The sequence below is a fragment of the Alligator mississippiensis genome, chromosome 4 (assembly GCF_030867095.1).
Source record: "Alligator mississippiensis isolate rAllMis1 chromosome 4, rAllMis1, whole genome shotgun sequence".
Lineage (NCBI taxonomy): Eukaryota > Metazoa > Chordata > Crocodylia > Alligatoridae > Alligator > Alligator mississippiensis.
Genome location: NC_081827.1, coordinates 211,198,998 through 211,217,534, shown reverse-complemented (window position 1 = coordinate 211,217,534; position 18,537 = coordinate 211,198,998). Strand labels below are relative to the sequence as shown.

At 40.3% G+C, this 18,537-nt stretch overlaps 1 protein-coding gene across 5 annotated transcripts in view; it reads left to right on the top strand.

The window, feature by feature from the left end:
* The window catches only part of MAP3K20 (mitogen-activated protein kinase kinase kinase 20), a 127,012-nt gene that overhangs the window by 50,293 nt on the left and 58,182 nt on the right, over positions 1-18,537 (top strand). For all 5 annotated transcript variants that reach the window (XM_059727279.1, XM_059727280.1, XM_014599478.3 and 2 more), the window contains exons 6-9: positions 1,978-2,006; positions 2,111-2,248; positions 8,182-8,268; positions 11,736-11,810. In XM_059727279.1, coding sequence (XP_059583262.1) covers positions 1,978-2,006; positions 2,111-2,248; positions 8,182-8,268; positions 11,736-11,810 — 329 coding nt within the window. The remainder of the gene's footprint in view (positions 1-1,977; positions 2,007-2,110; positions 2,249-8,181; positions 8,269-11,735; positions 11,811-18,537) is intronic.

The window sequence follows — 18,537 nt, the reverse complement described above, 5'->3', positions numbered from 1 at the left end:
CCACAGGGGAACGCTGCCTGGCCGGGGCAGGACGCTGAGCTCACGGGCCTGCTTGGCCCGCGCGTGCTGGGTGCAGTGCGAGTAGGGATTCCCTGGGTTCTGGGAATAGCTGCTGCAGGCAGCGCTCAGAGCCGAGCCGGCCGGGAACCCGCAGCACAGTGGCCCTACGCAGTGCCTGCCCTGGCCACTTGAGGGGGACTGTGGATGGGCAAGGCCGGGGCTCGGGCAGGCTGAGGCAGCTGTGGTGGCCTAGCTCACGTTGCCAGACACTGGGAGCAGGGACAGCTACCGGGAACTCCTTGGGACGGTAACCAGGAGCTCCTGCAGCCAGGCCCGTGCAGCGGGGACAACTCCGCCCCGCTTGCAACGTGCCCAGGACACAGGGAGGCCAAGCCTGGAGCTAAAAGCCCCCCCGAGCCCAGCATCCTGCTTCAGCCATGTGGCATCCCCTTGCAGAGCTGTGCAGGCCCAGCCAGGCTGCATCTTGGGGGCCGCTGGGCACCCCACCCGCCCACCCACTACAGCTGTTCCCAGGATGATCTGGGCCTTTCTAGGGGCTCAGTGGGCTTCACCACTGTGTGCACCCCAGGGTATGCACAGGGGCCAGCTGCCCCCCCAGATTTGTTTGTAGGGCGGAGGCGCTACCACTGGGCTCTGTGTATCGGGAGCTGCACACAACACCACGTGCCTTCTGCCACTAGGCAGTCAGTGCACAGAAGGCACATGGCATCGCCCCCAGCCCCAAGGCAGTGGCAGCCTGCCCCTGCCCCACATAAACCTGGGGGGCAGATGCCCCCCCCCGTGCCTACCCTGGGGTGCACACAGGGGCAGAAACTCCCCTCCCCTGTGCCCCTGGACAAGCTGCCCGGGACTCCCACCATCCCCCCCGCCACATTTACCCCTGCCCTGCTCCCTTCCCTCATTGTGGGAGTCTCAATCTGCTGTCCCATTCCCCTTCCCCCCCCCCCCCCACTTACCTGCTGGGCACTGCTGCACACGTGGCCAGGCTGCATTCCTGTCCCCTGCAGCGGGGGGGTGGGTGTGTGTGTGTGTGGGGGGGGGGGGGGGGGGGCGTGTGTGTGTGATGCATACCGCAGTTTGGGAACCACTGGTTCAAAGTTGCTCAAGGTATAAGAGATCACAACGATATTGCTACAAGAATCCAAAACAAAACTTGTAAAGACTGGAGTTTCTATTCCTGATATTTCTAAAGTAAAAATTGTTGCAGGGAAAATTCAGGCTGACATTACATGTTTCCTATTGAAAATATTGAACAAGTCCAATATTTAAAAATTATTTCAGATCACTTAGAATAGAAATTTCACTATGAGCAGGGTGAAGCTTCATTGTAAAACAACTTGAAAGTCCATTGAAATATTCTGGACTTTTCTGCAAGCAGAGTTTAATTTTAAAAGTATTGCCTAAAAGTAGGTTCCACTGTATGTGACAATTTCCTGTAAAAGCTAAGGAGAGTGATTTCAAAGTTCATCTGCTAAATAGAATCACTGTGAAATTTAAAAATAGCCCAAACATTTACTATTTTCCTACTATTTGAGATTAATATTTATACATGGATACCTACAGTGGTTCAATTGTTGTTATAGTTACATGTATGCAAAGTCATTTAGGGTGCGCTTAAGGGAGGGATGAATTAGCACCACTAATTATAATGAAAAAAATATGCATGTGCTGTGTTGTTTGTATTATTACAAATAAGCAAAACTTCAAATTTCTAATGACTAATAGACCTCTTTTGTAATTTTATTTTTAAATTTGATCCTTGAATTTATTCATAAACTTTCAAACATTCTCCAAACCCCTTCCAAAAACCAGTATGTGGCTGCTTGCATATTCAAGACTTAGAGCAGGATCATTTTCCTTTATAAAATGTTTTGCCACCAAAATATTGATAAACTTAGAGGTAGCAGTCTTATTTCTGACATGATTTCATTGTGTATTTTGTCTCTTGATTTCCAGTTGTTATAGCTGCTGATGGAGTATTAAAGGTAGGAGTACTTTCATTATTTATACAGTTTTGTAACTGCTCTGTCCAGTCTCTTTGATTATCAAATAAATGAGAAGTTGGTATTTAATTGTTTGTCTTTGCTAGATCTGTGATTTCGGTGCCTCAAGGTTTCACTCCCATACAACGCACATGTCCTTAGTGGGCACCTTCCCTTGGATGGCCCCAGAAGTTATCCAGAGCCTTCCAGTATCTGAAACATGTGATACATATTCATATGGTGTGGTGAGTTTCTTGTATTTCAATAATCAGACACTGATATAACAGAGTTAATGGACTGTAAAATATAACAAACCTATGTCCCTAAACAAGGACAGCAGAAAAATGTCACATTTCAAAAAAGGCCCGCATATTTTTAAACAATAAGTTGGAAAACATTTTTCCGAGCAATGTCTTGCATACTTAGGAAGATAAGCGTTTGATCTCATTAACGATGCAGCACAATCTAAAATTCACAGTGTATTTGAAATATTCCACCTATGTTGAGATAATGGCAGGACCAGTTTATATTTGGAATCTGTATTTGTATTTTTGATAACATGGATAATATTCAGTCCACCCAGGAGTAAGAGGTTATTTTAGTAAATTTATTGCAGGGAAGATTGATTAGAATTTTTCCATAAAGTTGTGTGCCAAAAAAAGAGTCTGATTCTACTTCTGCACATCAGACAGCTCTTATAGTGTCTGATAATAGTAAGAAAGGATCCCAAAGAAGAAGAAGACAACAGTATAAAAAGTTTGGAAAGAAACGTAATGGGACTTTTTGGAATGCACAAAGGAATTGGTTTATTCAAATAAATATTGCATCATAAAGGTCAGTTTGGGGCTATACTAATTGAGGAATATTTTTTTTAATCCTATTTCTAGTCTGGGTCCCTGCAGTCAATCCTCTGTAGGTCTTCAGTGTAAACTAAATGCAGGAGATTGAGGGTAGCATGAACAGAATAAACAACACATACAGGCAGGAGTAGGTCCTAGTGCATACACAGGCATGTGTTTGAAGGAAGGGATGGAATAAACAAATCCTTCTGAGCAAATACCCACCATTGCCTTGCCAGATTTTTCTAAGTACTACTTTAGACCAAGGCTCATAGCTATACATAGTTAAATTGGTGACATAATGGAAGATTATATTGGCCTTTTGTTAAATATTTTTTTAGTGAAAAATTGTGTGAGAGATCATGTAAAGTGTCTTACAGGCAAAAGGTTCAAGCTGCTTTTGCAGATCCAAAACTCTTGTATCTCTTAAACGAACCAGGTCACATACAGAACAAGAATATAAGCTAGCCTGCCATTGTAAATGTTAATATAAACTGTTACTGGAAACAATCAAGTATTAGCCATTGAAGGAGGCTTTTCAGTTCCAAATAAGAAAAAGGCAGAAAAGAAATTCCAAAAATGGACTTATAGTTCAAAACTTGCTATATCTTGGTTCTCATGTGAATAATCTGCAAATAAAGTTATAGTAGTGAAAGAATTTAAGGAATTGTGTAATATATTATTATGTTGAGTACTATACAAATCGTAAGAACGATTTTACTTGTCAAGTCAAATTTTATTTTCTTTGCATATAAATTGTAAAGGCATTTGTTAATTTTATGATTGGAAGTAAAACTCAAACAACTTGCGATGTAGCCACTTGTGATCCAGTTCAGTATTAGTGAAACATTTTAATGCCATTATTTGCTCACAAAATGATTTTTGGCTTATGTATATAGTTATATTAACCAATACCTCACATATTATCAGTGCTACTTCAGCCTGTGTAATAGTATGTAACCCATATGGTTGTTTAATCATTTGTATGCAATTTTGTTAGGTGTCACATATTTGTATATATGTTATTAAACATTGAGGAGCTGAGTCACCTGTGTTGTTCCAGTTTCTCACTTCTGTTGCTCCTGTGATTTCAGTGGAGATCCTCAGATGTAACAGTGGCAAATTAGTCTGGCAAAACTACAGTGGAACAAATTTGCTGCTGATTGCTATTATTGACAATAGCATTATGCTAGAAAAAAAATCATCCTATTCTATCTTTGAAAGTTGGAATTGTCCAAAAATAAACTTTAGGCTAGCAGTAAGTAAGCTAAAATGATAAGAATAAAAACCTTAGAGTAAGATCTCTTGGTCTTACAATGTTTTATCTATAAAATGAAATTTTAAACAGTCCACTTTGAAAGTTTAACACTTGCCAGTGCCCTTTATGTTAGACAGACAAATCTGCTTTTCTTCAGTTGAAGTGTTGATAACAAAGAACAGAATCCTTTTCAAATGTAAACTAAGGAGAGGTTAAGAAAGAGCATTTTGTTTGCAGTGTCTCTGGTCTCCCCTACATTTTCTTTTCTTCCTGTTTTTTTTCCCCTGAATTCGTTTTCTTTCTGTAAACTATTATGTAGTTGTAAATGTTCTGTTTACTATGTAAAAGAGTAGCTTCTATCAAATGACAAAGTATCTCTATCACCATACTGGCCCAAGTATTTCATCAGTATAGTTGAACTTTCCTCTTTACAAATGGGTCATATCTAAATTAGGTAGGCTGTCCATATATATTGTTGTTCAATGTTCCTGGTAATTTATTATCATCCTCATGACTGGCTACATGGCTTCCATGTATGTTCTCCTTCTGAGATTTTTAGAAGATCATTCTGTAAGGGAGTCTAACAAAGTTAGATATTCCAGGATATTTATTTCTGATTCAAATGCAGATCTTGAGATTTCTGTTAACTAGCCAGCCAGTGGCTTGGTTTCTAAACCCTTTCCAAATACATAGTTTAAACAAATGTTGTATATATCTGAAACTTCCAACCTAGAAATTTAGTCATGTAGATCAAGCTTCTTTTTAATGTCATTGGGCGCATCTACACAAGGCTGTACAGTGCCTTCGTTACTGCGCCGTATTTTAGTAGTTCATTTTGAAAGTACTAAAAGACGGTGCAGTAGCAGCCTATACTGTGCCATGCTGGCCACACATGGTTATTTTTGGCTGCTATGTTGCCGTAGCAACATGCTATAACGAGGGAGCGCATTGCTATGGTGACATAGCAGTGGGGACCCAGTTTTTCCCAACACATGCTATGGCACCCTAGCACATTGCTACGGGTCATATCTAAATTAGGTAGACTGTCCATATATAATGTTGTTAGCACACCGTAGCACATCGCTACAGTGGCATAGTGTCTTGTGTAGTTGTGCCCATTGTGTGTTATACAGAAAATGATTTCTTATTTGCCTAGTTGAAAATGTTTGTGGAAGCTATTTTGACATTGTAGACATGCGGTATAGAACAAAAGGTGTTTAACTTAGAAGAATTCTGTGTGTTGCATGTTGTACCTGATTTTAGGGAAGTTACGCAGCACTTTTCATAGCTGAGGTATCTCAAAACTTATAAAAGCAGTTTATTGAATATTGGTAGTGAAGAGACTGGAATTAAATGCAGCGGCCATTATGCAGTTAGCAGCAACATGTTCTTTTTTTCAAAACAGGACAACTGCAATCTGGCTCTTTGTTCATGTCCTCCTTCAGTTTCTCTGTCTGTACACAGAAGGAGACTGAGCTCTACAAGGGACCACAGTTTGAAAAACTCTTTAATCTTTTTGTCTTCTTCTTCATGACTGTATTTAGACTAGGGTGTTTCTGTGTCAACTCTCGGATGTTTGTTGTCACAAGAACAGGAAAGGAGGTGATTCTTGTGACAAATAGGAGGGGAAGTGGACCATGAGAAAAATTCCCAATTAAAATGGGATTCAAGATATGGAAAAGTTTGCAAACCCAATTTAAGAACTGATTGATCATTTTTTCTTTGTACAATGAGATGGAGAAGTGGTTCTGAAAATGAACAGACTGTGCAGGACATATTTGATGGTGAGGTACCAGGTGATAAAAGTGTCTCTGCTACTTGATGTCCAGAGAAATAAAAATAGACTACTGAGAAGATTGAAGATTTCAACCTACTGTCTTGTAGCAAACTAACAAAACAGTAATCTTTCTGCTGCAGCTTTGGTTCTACTGCAGTGATAGTCCAGTATAACCAACTCCTATAAAAATAAGAATAATGAAATGTCACCACTGATGGGTAAATCTTTATCTAGCTTGTTGTTCCAAATATGGAATTAGCATAATTGAAAGGGCAGTTCTAAGGCCTTTTGAATCATTACAGAGTTTATGAGACCTAAGTTCCACATCTTTTGCCTTTCAGTGTAAGTAAGGACAGCAAGGCAAGTTCTTCCTATTCTTGTCAGACTTTACTCTCCTCTTGCATTAAATGTAGTCTGGAATATTTTGAGCTTGTGCAGTTAGCATAGAAAAGCAATGAGCCCCAGAGGCAATAGAAATAACTTCTTTTGGATGCCAATGTTAGTTTTTAGTGTAAAATGTACTGCAATAACTTATGTGCATTAATGGAAACACAGCAGTAGGCAACTGTTGATCCCCTGGACACATAAGAGGTCTAGTCAGATGCCTGATGGATTTGTTTGTGGCTGACAAGCTCAAATTGAGAGCAAGAAAACACACAATCATTACAATTAGTGCTGTTTGAGTGAGAAAAGCAAAATTGTCCTGTTTCTCAGCTGCAGGCTCCTGGGGTATTACAGCACCTAGATATTTCAGTAATGAATATTATTCATTTGGAGAATTTAAAATAATATTTTATTTTCCAAACATTTATTCATATGACATATGAACTTGAATGAAGTGATTCATTGTGATTATCTGTTAGGTTTTGTAGTGTGTAAGGCATTGTAGACCTACCAGTTATAGAGATGAGGGGGCTCAGCTGAACTTTTTGGTGGTCCAAGGCTTTTGTTTTATAGTGACTGCTTATTGTGTGTCTGAACTTTATGGGAATGCTAAATTAGTTAATTCTTTTTTAGTTAAATTCTGTTCCTTTCCTTAGCTTTACCAGCAGATGTGTGGTAATTGGAATTACAAATTGAAGTGCTTTTTTCTTCATCATCTAAAGGGAACAAATCAAGTTATACTGAAGAATTACATACCTGAATTCCCTGGAAAAAAATTAGCGCAGTTTTGTGGCTTTACTAATCACTGTTCTTCAGTGGGTTTTTTAACCCCTTTGCTTCAGTAGCATCTTCCAATATTCTTACATTTTTCTTCTGATTACCATCATAGTTAGCCAGAATCCATTCAAAATGATGTGGCCTAGGTAAGCCCAAGTCTCAGCCCAAGCAGCAGGGTCATAGAGACACATACAAGGGATTTGGAATATTTGACCAGGTGGTAAATAAATATCTTCTTTTGTTTTGTTGTATTCTGCAATGAAGATGTTTTTATATCTGCATCAACAGAAACTTCTATGGGGAATAAGTGTAATAGTAGATACATGTATGAACAGAGATATGGAGTAACTTTTAACTTAGTTTGGCTCCAGTGTTGTTTTTGTGGCAGAAAATTACTTGGCTGCATCAAGTCTTGAGCCCTTCTGGTGATTCTGGACTCATTTTTTATGAAGTAGCTGATATTCTTACGTACAATTTGATTTAATAAGTTGGATAAGTACTTGTAAAAATGTTATAAGCACAAGCAGTTGGAAGAGGTCTTCCTGTATATATGGTTGTAGGGAGATTGAAGAGAAAACATGAATTTCTTGTTATCTGCAATAATACTTAGTTTAAAAAAAATCATACTTAAGAGACAATAATAGTTGTATTATTTTCAAAGTATATTTTGGAGTGGATTTTTAAGGTTGTATGATCTAGAAAGGTTTTGGATCATATACTGATTATTAGGAAGCAGACTTGTGGTCATATAGAAATATTTTAAATTGCTGAATAACTAATAGAAAGATTTGTCTAGTTGGGATTGGAGATAAGGGGTCCGCTATCTCACAAGTTTGAGCGACCAAACATGAACATTTCGGGATATAAAGAAAGAAGAAAGTGTTTCCTATGGATTTCACAAAATTGTAGTTACTAGAGCCCACACAACCCATTTTTTAATCTATTTTTTTCTTTAGAAGAAAAGACAGAAATACTCAGATTAATTTAGTGAGAGGATCCGACACACAAACATTCATCCAAGTTCCTGTAAGTGAGATCTGGTTGTCTGATAATTGGATACAGATAGTGCTGTATCAAGATTTAATAATGTATTTAAAATACAAAGTACAGAAATAAAAATTCTTTTCTTTTTTTCTGTTCCAGGTTCTCTGGGAGATGCTAACAAGGGAGGTCCCCTTTAAAGGCTTGGAAGGATTACAAGTAGCTTGGCTTGTAGTGGAAAAAAACGAGGTAAGACTACGTTTCTACATTCAGGTACATAGATCAGAAAACAGTATTGGGGTTTTGCAAAAGACTTTTTCATCTTCTTCAAATTGAAAGTAAGTTCACGCGTATGGAAAGATTAGCAGTAGGAGCTAACACAAAGGGTCAAAGTGATGTTATTCCTCATGAATGGACCCTTTACATCTAATTGTTGCAGCTTCACGTCGTGATGCTGTAGATCAAAAATTGTACAAGTACTGTACTAGTTTCTCAGTCTCAATTGTAAAACCTAGGGGTTTGTTCTTAGTGATGAAAGAAGCCATTGCGTCCAAGGTAGGGGAACAGTTTAACTCCATCTCCTGCGTTTAGGACATCTTTTTACTGGCCGGGAGTTGATATATCTGTAAGAGACCTTCAGCTACTTCAACTTAACTCTCCCAGCAGGAGTCACTATAGTACAAGAAACTGTCGCTTAGATGAAAATTTCAAAAATAAAAGAAGAAAAAATAGTTAAAAAAAGAGAGAAATTACAGTTTTGCCACCTACGTTCAACACTACATTGAAGATGAGCTCCTCACTGGTATCGGCAAGGCTGTGGCATAGCTGCAAGCTTCCTCATGCAGAGTCTTTCCATTTCAAAAGAACTTCAGTGGTGTAAACACCATTTGTACAGTGTCCCCAGCCTCGCTTTTCTTCTTGCCACAAATTGAGGCTTTCAGTTAGTTGGATATGTGAGTGTATATCTGAACACACAGTTCCTTGATATCAAAGACAGCAACTACATTTAAAAACATTTAAAGTTAAGATTGGGCCACACACAGACAAGCATGGAAATCCTCAGTTAAGATGAAACTTTCAGTAGCTAGTCACAGTAGAAGTTTGGGTAATATTACAGTGGTAACTCACGACTATACAACACAGTTGTATATTCTTCTATACAAACTGCTTCCCAAAATGCTTTAGAGTTAGATATTTCATAGCAGAAGGTGAAGATATTTGTGGGAGAAATCCTTTCTGTTTTGTATGTCCCCTTTTTCTTTTTCTTTCTTTTTTGTTTTGTTTTTGTGTGTGTGTGTGGTGGGGGGGGTTAGAATTGTACTGGTTCCATTTCCTGATGTGGGATGTCCAAATTAGATAAAAATTCTTCATGAGTAAATAGAAACCTTATGACATCAGCCTTCCACAATGTACTATTTCAGAACAACAGACATAATGGGACTCCTCCCATTTTAGGGAAAGTTTCATACATCTAATGCCAAGTTATTTGGGTGAAAATGAGACCAGAGTGTCTTCCATACACAGTATATACCATTCTTGCGTATGCCAAATCCAGAGTTTTATGAAGACTTTATCCTACAGAACTTGGACCATTTGAAATGAGTAAGGTGAATAAATTCAGCATATGCTTGAAAGATATTGAAGAAGGCACTTATAAATCTGTTATTACTTCCAAAGTAAGACACTATATGCAATACAGTATAAACAAAACATGATGATGGCAGTTGCCTTACTTCAAATGGAAAAAATAGAAGGAAAAAATAAGTGGATGAGTAGAGCTTGAATTGCATATATAACTAGTACCATCAGCTGTTGCTGTTATTTTCTTTCATGAGTAAAGAATCACCGTTCTTAGATAGGGTGCTTTAGAGGTTAAATGATCCTTAATTAGTGTATGTGGGCCTTGTTTGGGACCTGTGCACATTTTCATAGGATGGAATTCACCTTGCTAAAATATTTTCCATTTTCTTCATACTTGGAACTTTTTTTTTTACTTTAGGAAACCCTAAATATGAGAGTTCAGATTATGGCTGGCACTAGCTAATGATAAATTGCTCCTGATAAATGTCATCTTTATTATAGTATGTCATTCTTGGAACCTGCTACCTATGTGTTACCTGACAAATAGCATTCTGCACAAGTAAGACAAGTACTAACTCATTTTCCATCCCCTGGAACAGCAAGAGTTGCAGACAAATGCCACAGCAGCACTATCAGACGTATTTTTAGGCAAACGATTCAACCAGGTATCAAGTGTCAGTGCAGTTTGTTTATGCATTGCAGAACTTTCTCTGTTTCTTTCACAGAACATTTTTCACATGGATGTAATCTGTTATTTTAATAATCACATGCCTGTAGCACTATTATTGTGTATCTCAAATTTCCAGGTTTTATCTTGCTTAAATACATGTGCAGTAGAGTTTGTTACACTTTTTGGCATACTGTGGCTCATAAGGCTTTGCAGGTCACATTACAGTAATATAAAGGTACAATCTAATACAGCTTGCTCTGCTTTATTTGCAAAGTGCCAAGATTAGTGCATGTCAAGTACCTCAGTTGGCAAGTTTGTTTGAACAGAACTGTTATCTCTTGGTTCAGATCCTAGTTGTCTGGCTCTGCTCTGTTTATGACACCTTAGAAGGAACCATTTTCCTAGCTTGGCCCTGCTTATTTTTGTGTTCTCCCCAGTTACCAAGTGAAGAGCAGTTTTGTATTTACATGTTAATTTAATTGAGTATCACACATCTGTGGCCAAACAGATCTAGGCTCCCTGTAATAGTTGTCTTGCTATAAGTGTAATGTTGTGGGGATACTTCATTAAATAATAGCATTTATTTTGTGCATAGGCATGTGTATAGATGACACTCAGATCATGGCATTTTGGGCCTTTTCACACCACACAAAGAGTTTGCAAATTAAAAGTTTCCTTCATGATGGCCTTAAGATCTCTTGAATCTTTTCAACCCATTGCAATGCAAATGAAACTGCTTTTAAACAGGTTCTCTGTTACAGTGATCCTAGTTGTTACTTGCAGCTTTTTCTCATAGCTTATCTGAAAATATTTGCCGTAACAAAGTTTTCTTTCATCCTTGAGCTTTTTTTTGAAAAATTAATATCATGATTAATCAATCTGATCACAACCTTGTGAAACTTATTGGCAAATCTTAATTTCTCCTACCACACAAACTTTTTTAACATCATTAACCTCCCCTAGTTGACATACTCTTATCTTCATATCCCATTGATTTGCAGTATCAGCAATAGTTTTCGTACTACCCAGTTGAATTACTCATGTGAGAGAAGGTTATTAAGTCTTTTACCCCATTCAATCCATTTTGAGAGGCATGATATTCTAATAGAATAGTTAATTGGGAACAGATGTTTAATTTAGCCGTGCCTTGTTTTACCTATTTTGCTGTTAGTGGGGTTTTTTTGTGTTGTTTTGTAGGTTTTTAACTACTCTGCTGGAATATTTGCTGTCCTTCCCTTGCATTTGGGATCTGTACCTGACAGGGGTACCTATCTAACTGTACCTCACCACTGTTATTCTTGGGCTTTTGTACGTTGAACCTTAGTTATAGTTTTTCATGTGCACATTTACAGTGTTAAAAGACTGGTTAGAAAACTTTAAAAGACCAATTTTATAGAAAGCATATTATTAAATCATCAAAAAAAACCCAAACACATTGCTTTCATTACTTCTATTTTCATTGCAGAGATTAACCATTCCAAGCAGTTGTCCCAGAAGTTTTGCAGAACTGATGCGTCAGTGTTGGGATGCTGATTCAAAGGTAGTTAACTTTATTGTGTGTGTTTATTGCATTGCTTTTCTTTTTACTTTTAATAATTTTACTATATGTTAGTCTTATTTTGGACCTGGACCATTATTGCTATTATAAACTATTTCAGTTTCCCTATCAAAATTAGGCTTTTCATTACCATGATCTAGAACATGTTTGCTTTGACTCTTATCAGACCTGTTTTTTCAATTAGGATCATACAATCGTAGAAAATTAGGGTTGGAAGGGACCTCAGGAGGTCATCTAGTCCCACCCCCTGCTCAAAGCAGGACCATCGCCAAATATATAATACCAGCCAAGGCTTTGTCTAGCCTGGTTAAAAATCTCCAAGGATGAAGATTCCACAACCTCTCTGGGTAAAAACAAGTTCTTCACTACCCTTCTCATGAGAGAGTTTTTCCTAATATGTAACCTAAACTTCCCTGGCTTCAACTTGAGACCATTGCTTCTTGTTGTGTCTAAATATCTATGTACTAAATGGAATTCATATCAATAGGACTGGATAATAAGAATTTGTACATTTGTCTTTGATTTAAGAAAAGCAGTTCTTAGCAACAGAAGTTTTTTTCCCCTAAAGTTATTTGTTCACAGATACCTGAAAGCAGTGACCATAAACTGTAATGGCTGAAAATGGAGTTTTGACATTTGTAATTATGCTGAGTGTGTTTGTAACATCCACTATTTCACAATATGAGTGAATATGGTAGAATTAAGTCTTAAATTAACAGGAAAAGTTGCCCGGTGTTTATATTTGAAAGCATTAATGACTAGCCTTATTTAAAATATATTACTAAAATGTGAAAATGAAATTGAAAAATGTTAAACAAGAAATACCACATTAAGCTACTAAACATCTAAACCTGTTCAACTGCCCTAAAGAAAATTTAAAAAGAGTACTTAAAGGGAGTATTTACTCAAGGAAGGCCCATGCCAGTGATGGGAAATGTCCATCTCAAGTGAACTGCTTTCCCCATCTTATTGTACAAGAAATTGTTTGGAAGGGACCTCTGGATGTAATTGGACAAAAAAAATTGGAATAATTTCAGATGTGTTATCAAATATAAACATTTCCTTTCCCTGTGTTAGTGGTTAAAGGCAGGAAATAATATTCCTGCACCCAGCTGCATAGGGGCTGAATTTTTGTCCTACTGAAGTCAAAAGGGCTTCAGCCATTATTTGAGGAACTAGGTTTCGTCCAGGGATAAAGCCAGATCATCTTGTCACTTGGGAGGAATTATGAGCAGGAAATACGAAGGAGTTCCTTTACTACGACTTATAAATCCGCCAGCACATTCAGTAGCAGCATGTTTTCCAGATGGAAACTCGAAGCCTCTTCACCACATGCAGGGTTTCAGTTCCCCTACCGCTTCAAATGAAGAGAGTTCCTTAGTTCATAAATGGCTCTGAAGAAAAGCTACTGCAACTTTAGTCTGAATTACCCTTTTCTTCAAATTGCTAGTGGGCTGGAGCACAATGATCATTCTCCCAAAACACTCCCTTCAAATCCATAGATGCAAAAAGGGAGAATATAAGTACCTCATCTAGAAACAAGGAGAGGTTCATACGAGGAGGTTTGCATGAATCTCTGGCTCTTGGATAATGGATTTTCCTGAGATATTTCAGACCAGTTTGTTCATTGTTAAAAGTATTGCTTCTGTGAACGTATATAGTGCAGTTTCTGCTGTAGTATACTGCAGTGTGCCACTTTCCCTTTGCCCATGATAGTCTATCATCTTAGGTTTTGCTTTCCGTATTACAAAATTTCTGTTTGAAAAAATTGTTCTATATCATTACATTTAAATCCCTATGAATGAAGCATGTATAGAGCGCACACAATTTATGTAGTAAGCTCTGTGCAAGTTAAATTAACTTTATTAAGAGCGTTGAATGTGTTTAAATGCTAGGTTTTCATGAATATTAAAAAACACTTCTAATAGACAGCTACTTATCTTAAACAACCATTTTCAACTGTCTGTTTTTCTACCAGGCACACACTTTTTTTTTTGGCCAGGATACTAGATGATTACTTTAAAAAGCTTTCTTTATATGAATCTTTTTCATCGCCAGGCAGAAAGTAGAGCTCCTGCTCTAGGGTGTTTATACATATGCTCCAGGAGTAGGTGTGGGGCACTTTTAATTAGAGCAGCTCCAAGAGCCAATTTCATTAAGGTACCCAGAGTATCTCATGTGTCAGTGTCCCCATGCTTAAAAATGGTGGCAGGGTCACTTCAACTTAAGCTCATTTGATTAATCGAGCCTGCTCTGGCATGCTGTAATTACAGCACGTTGGAGCAGCCTCACTGCTCGTATATAGGCGCTCTTAGAGATTAACCGGTTCACGGAGGTACCACTTTACTTTGTCAGATGCTACGAATGGACTACCTTCTGCCTGACTTGAGACAAAAGGCCTTATTATACATGTTGTACTTTGAGCAGCTCAAAAGTTAATCAGCTTAGTGCTAGCTTGGAGTTTGGGGCAGTTTAGAAACCTTCTCGGACTGTCCCCAACCTGTGCAGCTGTGACTTGCTGCTAGCGCCTGGTGAGCAGGGAGGTCTCTTCCAGCCCTACTTCTCTGTGATTCTCTAGACTTCACCTGTTCCTTGCCTGCCGCAGCAGCAGCATTCTAGACTGGAGGGAGGGGAGGGAAGCAGTGGGGTCCCTTGAGAGCAAGCCTGAGGGGCTCGGTGGGAGCTGTGAGGGGAGGCCTCTGCCTGCCCAGCTTCCGGCACACGTACTCTAGGCTTGCTGTTGTACACATCTGTGTGCATCTCCTAGCCACACACATCCCATAGGCTGTTCCCAGTGCCTGGGCAACTTCAGCCTAGGGGGACTTAGCTGCTTCTCTGTTTCTTCCCCCTCCATCTTCACCCCCCAGCTCTGCCCCACATCCATCCCCCCATTCCTCCTTGGTGCCCCCAGGCCCAGTGGGGGCAGCCCAGCAGCACATGGAATAAGTAGACAGCCCCAGGACCCAGGCAGAGGGAGGCCCAAGTAGCAGCCCCAGGAAGCTGGTGGTGGCAGAGGCAGTGAACATAGGACTGGGGGCTCCAGTAGTCAGGTCCCTCCCAGGTTGGCTTCACTCTGCATCTGGGAGGAGAGTCCACGTGCAGCCAACTTCCATGTCCATACAGGCAGTAGCAAACCCCCACAGCCTAGATCCACATCCAGCTGCCCCACCCTGAAGCAGTGCCTTCCCTGGCAGCAGGCTGCTCCCTACCCTCCAGCAGCCACTGCCAGTGCTTGCTGGGCTGTGTGTGGATCAGATGCATGGAGCAGGGTGCTGCTGGAGTTGCAGGGCTGGAGCTCAGACCTTGCCAGAGCCCAGCCAGGTCTGGTGGCACCCTGGGGTTGGCCACACTTTCCTCTGCTTCCCAGGGCTTGGCAGGGGAAGCTGTGGGACACAGGGCCCAGCAGTGGCTGCCTGTCTAGACAGGCTCAGTCTTGAGGGGGGGAAGTTCCCTAGGTTTCTGTTGTTGGACTAGGGGGCTGGAGGCTGGGGGAAATAGAAAACCTGTGGCTCCAGTCCCTGGGCCTCTCCATTAAGCAGCTGGGGGTATGAGAACCCACATAACAGGAGGATGTGGCAGGGGCCGCTGCATCTGGGGATATTGGAAAACTTCACCTTGAGTGGCACATCTGTGGGGAGTGGCCACACATTAATGGAACAGGAGCTGGGTTGTGCGGCTCAGAGATAATCCTACCCTGGAGTGCCATAACTTTGTGCCTCATAATGAGTGCTTTAAGCCACTTAATGAAGTTAACATGGAGACAGTCTAGGGGTTAAGAGCTCCAGGAGCCGTCCAGAATTAATGTGTAACAGTGCCCTAGTACAGCTAACCACCTCTCTTCTCATCACTACAGATACCTGTGTTACAACAGAATCTTCTTTTGTTTTGGTAACATCTGTTCCCATGGCTCATCTTCATCTGTTTTCTGACAAAATGATAACAAATGATCACAAATAATATTATAGTAAAAAAATTAGGAATGGATAAGCAGCAGGAATGAAAGTCACAAGAGTTATGGTTTTATATAAAATATACCCAGTCATAATTATTGAGCAAAGAGAAGCTGTGAAAAAAATACTAATTCTAGTAGGAATATTTTATACACGGTTTCCATGCAACATTGAGATCTAAGAGCAAAGATTTTTCAAAGTGAACAGTGATTTTTGGATGCCTCAATTTATAGGTGTCCAACCTAGCACATCTTTAAAGAGCCTGATTTTCAAAAAAGGGCTTGGGCATCTGTGGCAGGGTCCCACTGCAGGGGTGGCTGTGAAGCCCCTGGAGTCCCTGCAGCCTTCACTTTGTGGGCAATCACCCCTTCATCGCCCATCATGCCTTGATATTACTTTTTATGAGGAAGGCTGGCCCAGGGCTTCCCAAATTGCTCTCAAAATGACCACCAGGTACCCATGGGACTTTCATCCCAGAATGAAAGCCTTCATCCCCCAAATGCCTTACGGACTCATTGCATGGCTCCATTCCTTCCCTCCACCATGCCCCATGCCTCACAGATGGCATCCTCATTGATGTTTCCTTGCGCTTAGCCCCTCCTCTTGGGCTCTGGACCCCTCCTTGGGTCCCTAGGACCCTCCTTGTCCCCTTAGTTCCTCCCCATACTTCCAGACTGCTTCTTGATGTGCTCTTTAAGCTGACCTGAAGCTGAAGCCATCCTGCTTAGGTGGTGTTCTCTCAGCAGGGTCTAAGATATTACTGCCGGCTTCTCTCAGGGGCTGAGCTTATACCTGTTTTAGGCCCAGTCCCCTCCTAAATTAGATGACTCCCAGGAGGGGACTCTCTCTTTCAGGCTTAGCCTCACTTGCCAGGTCCCTGGGTCAGCTGATACCCAATTAGCTTTGGCCCACACTTGCCAGCAGCTTCCCAGGCTGCCTGACCTCTTAAAGGGGCAGGCACCTCAAGTGCCCTGCTACAGCACCCATCTAGTGATAATAAGGGCCCTTTTGTACTCAAGTTCAGCGCTTAAGATCTGCAATCACTTTTGCAAACCTCAGCCAAGTCCTCAATCTACGTGTACAGGATATTTATTAAATTTAAACTTGTCATTTGCTTAAAAAATCAGGTAAATCTTGCCTCCTTTTGATTCAAGACAGAATCTCTTCTAGCTTAGAGAGAGAAAGCTGTTGCTACAACTGATTCAGGTGCCTGTTGTGCTGGTAGTTTGAAGACTACATTTCCAATGCTACCAACACATTTTCATATGAATGCTAGCTCTTCTAGTCTTCTTAATTCCTCTTCCTGAACTGATTCACTGTGTTCCAGTTAGGTGTTACTATGTCCAGGAACCACCGGACTTATACTAAGCACTGTACTGCTGTTTCTCTTAACTCATTCATTCTGTTATCTGAACATCCAGAAATAATTCTGCTTTCTATTAATGCTGTTGTCTCTTCTATGGTTCTAGGCAGGCCTGAGAGCAGCTTAGAAATTGCTGTTTGTATCAACCCTGCCCAGAACTTTTCAGTGCTTCTCCAGTAAGAAATGCCAAGCAAGACTCTCAGAAATATTCTATAAATGTTTCCTGCCTTCATTACAATATTTTATTGCTTATGAAGGGTTTGTTTGCTTTTCATCTGCTCCTGAAAATGGAAAATAGAATTAGTTTAGGAAATGCATATTGCACACCTGTTAGTTAATTGCATGGCATTTAATAATAGCATTCCACCAATACCTTCTTGAGGACTGATGTTTGCATCATTCTGAGAGGTTTCTGATATGTATTTCCTGGGCTCCAGGCAAACAGAAGGGAAATGTAGTGAAAAAACAATTGAAATTACAGAAATGCATTTACTTTACAAGGGTACCCATAAGCCCAAATAAACTGGGATTTTTTCAATCGACTCACAGCACTTCTGCCTTTAGTAGCATCTCCCAAATGCTCTCATTGGACATACCCTCAGGTGACCACTACCAAAAATCTACCTGTAGCAATAGACTGAGTGCAGAGGATAATCTGCCTGAGTCAGAGGGATTCCTCAAAAGGAATATTTTTCCTCAAAATCCTAATCCAGATCAGTGTCATCTCTGGAGTTTAGGAGACAACAAAAAAGAGGGAGAAAAGATCAGTTACAAAATAGAGCAAGAGGCTTCAATCGGGGGGGGGGGGGGGGGGGGGGGGGGGCATAAGATAAAATTTGAGCTCACAATAAGTAAATATGTGACAACATAAAACTAAAGATTAAAACCCAATTTATCACTTTCTAGAGCAGCACTACTTACCATAAGCACTATTCTGGGACTCAAACTACAGAGACTGTCTAGCAGTGAGTACAAAGAAACATCTTGCTGAGCTTTGCCAAAGTATTATCCACACGCAGTTGTGTGAAGGTATAGCCCTCCTACTTTATAAATACAGTTGGGGATACACTGGCAGGAGAGAACAAACCACTGGGATTGTATGCTAGAAACCAGTTACAGAATTCTGTCAACAGGTGCAAATCATGTACTGCCAAGTAGGCACCTGCTGCCATGCTGTGCCTGTCGCTTAGGTTCAAAAAATATTGGATGAATGCCAAACTGTCGGGGCACAGTGGTAGTTGGGGCAAATTCTGTATGTCGCAGAGAAAATGTGCTAAGCTACACCAGTTGCCCATTTGCCTGAAATTGTATAGATGGACCAAAAAATGACAGGCAAAAAAAGCCTCCAGTTAGCATTGAATAGTGTAGCACTACTGTATAAAAGCTTGTCTTTTTT